Source organism: Ricinus communis, chromosome 4, assembly GCF_019578655.1.
Source record: "Ricinus communis isolate WT05 ecotype wild-type chromosome 4, ASM1957865v1, whole genome shotgun sequence".
NCBI classification, from domain to species: domain Eukaryota; kingdom Viridiplantae; phylum Streptophyta; class Magnoliopsida; order Malpighiales; family Euphorbiaceae; genus Ricinus; species Ricinus communis.
Window position 1 is genome coordinate 5,315,813 of NC_063259.1, and position 9,226 is coordinate 5,325,038.

At 30.6% G+C, this 9,226-nt stretch overlaps 1 protein-coding gene across 3 annotated transcripts; it reads right to left on the minus strand.

Annotated features, from left to right (window-relative positions):
* Positions 1-860: 860 nt before the first annotated feature.
* Positions 861-5,047, minus strand: LOC8286535 (delta(24)-sterol reductase). 3 transcript variants are annotated; one of them, XM_002515757.4, is made up of 3 exons: positions 4,893-5,047; positions 1,769-3,041; positions 861-1,558 (listed from the first exon to the last, which is right to left on the minus strand). In XM_002515757.4, the coding sequence occupies exons 2-3, from the start codon at positions 3,014-3,016 to the stop codon at positions 1,103-1,105; spliced, it is 1,704 nt and encodes a 567-aa protein (XP_002515803.2). In that variant the 5' UTR covers positions 3,017-3,041; positions 4,893-5,047; the 3' UTR covers positions 861-1,102. The 3 variants fall into 3 exon arrangements, with proteins under 3 accessions (XP_002515803.2, XP_015572735.2, XP_015572734.2); XM_015717249.3 differs by lacking the exon at positions 4,893-5,047 and adding an exon at positions 4,672-4,773; XM_015717248.3 differs by lacking the exon at positions 4,893-5,047 and adding an exon at positions 4,366-4,495.
* Between the last annotated feature and the right edge of the window lie 4,179 nt (positions 5,048-9,226).

Sequence of the window (9,226 nt, forward strand, 5' to 3'; positions counted from 1 at the left end):
TTATGTGAAAAGTTTAGTGTAGTTGATTTTATTTTTGTCCCTCATGGTTGTAATTGGGTTGCCAATAAGCTAGCAAAGCAAGCCTTTTTAATGGACAAATCTATTCTAGCAGCTCAGCATGTGGCTGGCTAATATTCTTATGTGGAGATCCTACCTTTCATCAATGAAAGTTCTATCTATTGATAAAAAAAATAAAAAAAAATAAAAAGAAAAAAACCTCAAAAAGAAACAAACATAAAGAGAGATGGAAGTGAACCCTAATATTTTCCTTTTACATTCAAGCCCTAACATTAAATGTGTCCAATTAGCTCATGACTAGGAAAATGATTTCATGGAAATAATTTAACAGCAACATTAGAGAAATTCGAAGAACCGTTAACCGTAAGGACTAAATAGGTGTAGAAATAGAAGTAAGAACGATTTTAGAGGCAATTGATGTAGAAAGACTACATAAACCAAAATTAAAATATGAGTTCTGCCAAACATGTTACAATCATGAAAAAGTAGAGAAACCAAAATATAAAAAACTACAAAAATCAGTAATTCGATTTGATTTTTTCCTTTTCCAACTCAAACAATGAACATGCTATCGGGTGTTAACAAAATAAGTTTAAATTTATTTCGTTTAACAAATTCTTTTTTCGATAAACAACTTTTATCAAACCTATTTAAACATTATTATTATTTTTATTTTTATTTTTTGTAAAAGTTCTTTTGCCAAACACAAAAGGGAACCAAGATAGACTTGGCTGTATCACCATTGACCAGCCTAACCTGCAGAAAAGCAACTAACAACGATACCATAACACAGACTCTTACTGGTTAAAAGCCCTAAACCAAAATTATACAGCTCTGGAAGAAACACACAAAATTTCAAAGATGGCTCTTCCGAAGTCATGCCTGAAATTGTCTACAAACATTAAGATTTAACATGTCATCTCATAAATCATCTGAAGTCTGATCTAATCCGTTAAAAACCCAGACTTAAACATTAAGCAGCAACTAAAGCGCTAAGTAATCCAAAAGTATAAATGAAACAACACACTGGCAGATTCCTGTAACTGCATGAAATCCACCATTTGTTCTGAATTTGCTTCCATAATCAGTCTGTTGGTTGATCGACTTCTGCGTAAGCAGGTTCAAGGTGGGCTTGCTCAGCTTCTTGCACCTCCTTCTCGGTCTTCCTTCCTTTCTTGGACTTGTAGTAGACACTCATGAAGGTTCCGACAGCTCCGTATTTCCTTCTGCACTGCTCGTACAGCCCAGCATCAAACATTCTCCAGAAACTCTTCTCATTCAGCTCGGAAACTGCATATTGTGGCTGGAATCCATGGTTCTCAATCAACCAACTCTCCATACTACGAACTGCCTCAGCACCATCAAACACCTCACCTCTTAATATAGGTCCCGGTGCATAATACACCCCAATATCTGTGTACATTTGAGCATATGGACTGTCCCCCTGTCTGCGCTGATGCTCAAATCCTGGTTCAGGATACACCATAGTTTTCATGGGCAGCTTGAACAATCTGTGTGGACAGAGCCAAATGGGATATACCTAGAAGTAACAACAACCATGTTAATCTCCACCATTACGCCTATGGGAATATATATAGAAACAGTATATAATATATCCTGCCACTAAAAATGGTGAAACAGCTATTAATAGTTATGTTAAGACTGCCCTCCTTTCAATGCACAATTAAAGACAATTAAATCTGAAGAAAACATTAACAATGTAGTCACCACTAGGAAAGAGCAAGGTTACCTCCATCTCACGGTGGACCCACTCTAGGGCATCTCCAACCTTGTAAAGAGGAACAAGCATATCCTGAATGACATGATTCTCATGGTAATAGTTTCTGATTGCTTCACCTTGGGTAGCTTTAAGCAGTGAAACCTTGGGAGGCATCAACCAGCCAAAGAGAAACCTAAACCACAACTGGTCTCCAAATGGAAGAATAAGCTTTCCCTCCCAGTACAAACACCTTGTGTGCCTGTGGTAATATTCCCTGGTTGGGATGTACTCTACAAACTCTCCTTTATTTAAGGCTGTCTGTGCATGCTGGTAAAACCAAGGTTTAAACCACCAACCAACACTGTTAATAACATTGCCCTTCTTCTTGGCTTCTTCTTTAGATGCATACCTCCCTGTCATCATTACACCTTCAGTTGAGGAATAAATCATGCCCTCTACAAAATCAGGAACCTTGTCTGGGTTATCCTGGTCAAGATCTTTGGGCGCAAAAGAGTCCACATATGCCTGTGCAAGATCTTTTAGATTGCCCACTGCAGGTTTGTATGTAAGCTTCATATATTCTTTAATGGGTATAAGCTTAATCTCAGCAGAGACAAGAAGCCCAAGTGTTCCTTGAGACCATGGGATGCCATAGAAAAGATCAGAATATTCATTGTCCTTGGTAGCCCTAACAACTCGACCATCTGCCAGAACAATTTCATAAGCTACGACAGTGTCAGAAAACAAGCCATATATATGAGAGCTTCCTTCAATCCCATAACCGTTGATGAGCCCACCAACAGTAAGATCATCAAGCTCAGCAACCACTGCAAGGGCAAGATTCATTGGGACTGTGGCCCTAGTGATCTGCCCCATGTTGACAAGGGGCTCCACTTTTGCAATCATTCTGTCTTTATCAATGTCAATAATATGACGGAAGGCTGACAAATCAACTTCAAAGTGCCGAGCCCGCTTATAGTCTACATTCCGCATTCCAACGGCAATCCAGGGTTTACGGGCTGTGCATACAAGACCATCCTTTGATGGATTCCTCTGCTTGAGACGTTTCACAACTTTCTTAACATTTTCATCATGTTCCTTCTGGCGTTGCTTGTAAGACTTCATTGAGGATTTAACATCCCCAAGATAAGTGAGAAAGTAAATTGTAAAGGAGATTGGCAGGACAACAAAAATAACCAAAATCCATCGGAACTGAACAAAATAGTCCACCAACACCTTTTTCCTCTTTGGACGCAGGGGGGCCTCAAGATCTGACATCTTTTTGTAGTAATAACGCCTCTTACTGTAAAGAAAATGACACATTGCTTAGACTCAGTATTAGACTTCAAAAGGGTCAAGGATAACTCAAGCTTACAGAAAGGTCATAAAATTAAGAAAGCAGTGAGGGAATCTACTCAAGTGTAGAATTAACAATGAACTAGCTTCAGATAATATAAGGATATAGCAATTGGAATTAGTACTGACCGACAGAAATAAGTGCATCTCAAACAGTCAAATTACCTTCACTTAATAATGAACCAAAGCCTAGTGGCATGCAAATAGTAAACAACATAAAGATGCCAGTATGTGCAAATGCATACTCAGTTCTAACAGTGAAGTTCCGTTCAAACACTGAAGAAGACAATTATAGTATTCATATGCAGATAAAGCCAAAAAAAAAGAGAGAAAAACCATACAGGCATCACGAACAATAAGAAAAAAGTCCAGGGAAATAAACTATTAGTTAATTTTTAACAGAATATCTAACCCACAAATGCTGACCACATATGTGATAAACCCAGAACACCTCTTCTCTTCCGACACAATGATGAAAGGAACTGAAACTGAACAGGCTTTTCACAAGTCCAACATCACAGGTTATAAGCAAAGCAGTCTACTTAAGTTTCAACTTAGTGATGAGTGAATTCTAAGAATGTCAACGAACACGATGATTCAAATTGCTTTTATGAATTTGAGGGGCCAAAATATAAAGCCCACATTTTGCATATTAAGACAGCTTAACAACAAAAAAGAAGGAAAAGAAAAAAAAGAAAAGGAAAGTTACAAGTCCTATCAATTATCAAAACAGAAAATAGAGAATTGAAGTCCTCAGGCAAAAGGAGAAAGAAAATACAATTGATAGGGAAAGATCAGTCCTGATTTAGAAAATGATCAATAAATATGGTAATCTTAAACAAGGACAAAAGGATAAGATTCATACCTATGCTGCATAAATACACTTGTTACAAATACAGTTTGATCATCTAATAGACCAGTAATAAGAAAACGCTATATCATCTAGTTGATTATTTAGGGGAGCTAGTTCAAATAAAAAAAAAATTAAATCAAGAAAAAGTCTCCCGCTAACAAAAAAACAAGTCTTTTGTTGGACCAAAAATATAACTCATCTAAGAGCACAAACAAACACAAGAAAATGACATAAACATTAACTCCTTCACTGTTTTAGTAGTCCTACAGCAACAGATGGATCTATGCAAAATATATCAAAATAAGGATCATAAACTCTTGAATGCGACACAGAAAGTGAAATGAACAGCCTAAGAGACCAAAAACACCAGAATCTTTTTTTTTTTTCAAGGAATCAAGACAATGTCTTGTTCTAGTACCTCAAATATGAATGAATAAGGTCCGTAAAAGCAAAGAAAACATAAATCTTGGAATGGGTTTTGCTGCATTAGTTAAGTGAAACGTCAATCACTGTCAGATCCACCATCTTTCCACTAAAGGTGGGCAGGAAAACAGTAAATTCAAGCAAATATAAGGCGTTATTTTGTCAATATGTCAACATGCAAATGCAAAAACATGCAAAATAAACACAGATCAGATCTAAATACTCCAGTAAGACTAGAACAATGCAGTAAAAAATAATCGTCCATTTTCTTAAGAAACAAAACAACACAGAAATACTGTACCAGAACAAGTTTCAAGCTGACAGAAAAATGCAACCACAGAGTGACCCAGAACCAAAAACAAAAAGAAAACACTTCAAGAACTCGTTTTCCAGGTAGCTTCTTTCATTTTCTCAGCACCCAAACAGAAATAACATCAAAAAAAAAATTGAAAACAGAGAGAGATTAGCGAAAAACACTGAGACAAAGATCTGCTAAGAGATAGAAAGAAAAAAGAAAACTACCTTTTGAAAGTTGGCGGTTAGAGGAAAGCTCAAGGATCGGAACCGAATTCCAAGCTCGAGGCTCCAACTGTTGATAAATATAAGCTACACTGGCCACTGTACTCGGTCCCTATTGTGTGTGAGATCTTTTTTTAATTTAATATTTTTATTATTTTTATTTTATTGACATTAGTGCCCTATAATATAAAGTGTCATTATGAGGTATTATTATAGACTTATGAGAATTTAATAATTCAAATTATTGCTGCTACTTTTCCAGAAAAGTTTTATTCTTTTTCCTAAATTTTTTAATAGTCGCAAAATGTTTTATATTTTATGAGATTTAAGCGTGGGTCACATATAATATGATGCATAAAGGATTTAGTTCTTTTCATGTTATGTGATATAGTCATATGACTTTTAAAAATAGATAAAATCTCTTTTTTCTTCATTGCTGAAAGAAAAAATTTTAAATTTGAGAGTTGAAAATTGATTGAATTTATAAATAAGACTAACTAATTATATAATCAATTATTCAGTTTATATTTGATAAAAAGTAATCAATTTATAGGAATTTTATTCAATTAATAAAAATGCTATAGATCTAAAAAGTTATCTTTATAAATGATTAATATGAATCTTAATTTACTAGACTAATTGATTGTTTGGAAAAGAAGTTCACAATTTTAATATTGTATCGATTTAGAAGTTTTATAAATTAATTTATTATGTTGAATGTAAAATCAATTATCACGATCCGATCTGTGGGCTCGTAATCAGCGCTAGAAAACGGATAGCTTTAAGGCCACTGAAATTCATAGCAAGCCTGACTAATTAATAATTTAAATAAAATATATATATGCTAGTCAAATATATCAACAATTCATTTACTGATATTATTTTGCATAATCACAATATAATTAAATCAGTCCATCAGCATAATCGTTTAATACTTCTCCTGTAAGTTTAACATGCCAAAATAAAATATTAAATTTTAAAATTACTACTGCTGAAAATTTAAATTTCAAATGATCATAAATGCAAATAAAATTAATTACATTAGGTCTGGAGAAGAAAGAAATCGGATTGTCAAAAGAAAAAAACGGCAGAGAATCTAGTTGTCACCTAAAAAATAATTAAACTGAGACTATCAGTCTTGAAAGTGAGCTAAAATCATATAATCTAAATTTAAAGCAAATATTTATTTAAAATAATTATTTAACTAATATAGAATATCACATAATAAATACGTGTCATATCATAAACATGTAATTTTAACACATATGGGACGAATACTTCAGCAAAATCCTAAATTCTCAATTCGAGTAGCCTTTCGGCTCTCTTATTCTAATAAGACTGGCATTCGGACAGTAAAACTGGATCAGGGTCATTAAGTTCAGTAGGGTCACTTAAATACCAATACAGCCGGCGCCCAGAGAGCATGCTTTCTTTTAGCAAATCAAAAATCTATAAGCCCAGAGAGCTATGCTCGACCAGCGCACATCACTTAAAATTCATTTATTACATGTCTTTAAATTATATCGATGCGCATGCGGTCCTGATGTAATCCATGATATATTCTACTGTTGTCTCATCCTGAGCCACAATATACATTAGCATCAATAATATTAAAAGTAACATGATACTCAAACAATCATAATTTTATTTGATTAACACAAAATACTAAAATTACATCACATCAGTTGTAATAGCATAAATTAATAATGCAATGTTCATAGTAATAATAATAATTGAAATAAAAATGATAATAATAATAATAATATTATTATTATTATTATTGATAGTAATACAAATAAAATTTAATAATATATATACTACTAATAATAACCATAATAATTATTCATCATATAATAAATTGTATTTAATTCCAAATATGACACGTGCAATAGATTATATGACTTTAACTCATAATTTTACCAAGTTTCCGCTAACTGCTCCTACGCCTCGGGTGAAGCTGGCTGAACTGACGGATTATCTATTTACGAAAATAATTAAGATAATTAAGTTAATAAAATATTTCATAATTTATTCTAGGCCTAGATTCCTAAATTTAGACTGCCTAAAGAAATCCCAACTAATCTCCACTTGAAAATTCTATCGAAGATTCAACAGAACCTCTCCTAAAATAGAACCTCTCCTAAAATATGGATGTTACCTCCTATATAACGGGTCCAAAACCTATTAAAAATACTTGAAATATTAATTACATATTTATTAGGATTTGGATTACTATAACTGCATTATTTTTCCAACTCCACAACATACTACATATCACAATTAATAACAGACAGTCTGATATTAAAATTTATTCCACAAATCACAAATAATTTTTCTGATATCTAATTTAATTATTCACAATCACAATTATCACAAAACCGAATAATAATTAATCACACTAATTAATTTATAATATTTATAATTAAACTATCAATTAATTAATTAACTATAATTAACAATTAATAGAGTTAATAATTTCTAATAATTTTCAAGGTCTAAATAAATTTTACCGAGCTAAAAATCTAAAAGTCTGCGCGTCCGAAAGCCAGTACAGTCAATAGTGTCAAAATTCTAATCTAAAGGCGTTTACGCGAAGCTTGAGATGTGTGGAGTCCATATATATAAATATCTTTACCGGAATCTTACCGGAGGCCACGAGTCGAGGCCTGAAAGCTTCAGTACCGGTGAGTCTTGGACACAGCTTTCGATGACCAAAAGAATAGGGGAAAGGCTGCTCTTAAAGTTAATTTTAATATATATATTTATTTTTAAAATTTTTAATAAACCTAAACTAAAATTGGTTAGTTTAGAATATAAATAAATATAGACATATATATATATATATATATATATATATATATATTTATATATATATGCCAAAATATCTCTAAAAATAAATGAAAGTTAAAATTTAAAAATTACGGGGATTATATTAATATTATATTATAAGGCTACACAATATTTAATCAAATCTATAAACTGAATCAGTTTAATTCCATCTAGAAAAAGAGATCTCAACATAATTATAGATTGATTTTGATTATTAAATCAAATAAAATAAAAAATCTTAGTTTGACTAGGATTAAGAGTATAAAAATTATAAAAACTAAATAAATCAGATATTGAAAAAATAAATTTTAATTATTTTCATATAAAATATAGGATTAATATAGAAATTATTATTTTGACACTGTAAAATTTAAAACTCATTATATAAAATAAGTATTATTTTATGATATATTTTATATCATATTTATTTCTTAGCATTTTTAGTTTATTATAATATTCTTAATAAAATAAAAATAATTTTTCACTTAATAAGTTAAGAGTTATGTATTTTTTGCACGTAATTATAAAACAGTTTAACTTGTATAATATTAAAATTTATTTATATAAAATTTTATATAATCTTAATTTAAAAAATAATTTTAAATTAATTTAATAAATAATATAAATATACCAAACCAATTATGTAAACTAAAATTAAACATATATATGACTTGAATATACTCTTTAAGTATTTAGTTTAGATACAGTTTGATACATTCGTAAATTGATGAAATTGATTTAGTTAAAAATACTTTTACTAATGAATAAAACTCAACCATAAAGATAGCTATTATAGTGAATAGTTTTCGTTCTTGATGTTTGGTTCATCAAATCACCAATTTCTTTTCTCTCAAGAAAAAGAATTAATTCTCTTATAAATCAAGTCAAACTAATTATAAATGATTAAATAAGTTATCATTTAAATAAATATATTATTATATATCTATTTTATATATAATAATTATAAATTAAATATATTATTTTTATTAATAATTTTAAATATTATTATTAATATTAATTATGAATATTTTTAATTTATATTTCTTATTTAACGTAAATATTTAAAATAATATTATTTTTATTTTTATTTTTCTCTGTTTTTTTTGTTATAGTTTCTATTTCTGTAGAACTTTGTTGGATTAGGGAGGCTCTAAGCAGTAGTATCCTTAAAATAAATGTGGCTACAGTATAAAAGTTGAATTAATAATAAAAAAGAGATAGGGAGAAAGAAACAAAATAAATGAAGAAATCAAAGACAGATCGGCTATGAGATTTGTTTGCTGGCCCTCACTTGGACTGTTATTAGATGACCACGTGATAGTAGGATAGATATTTCTTCTCAAGATTAAATATACGATTTTATTTCTAAATAATTGCCTCTCTTTTAACTTTAAGGTTAATTTATATAGAATCCTTCTCGTAAACCATAACGATATAATCTTTTAAGTCCTTTATTTTTCTTTTTTAATTTGCCTAAATAATATAAGTCATTTTTTAATTATTAATAT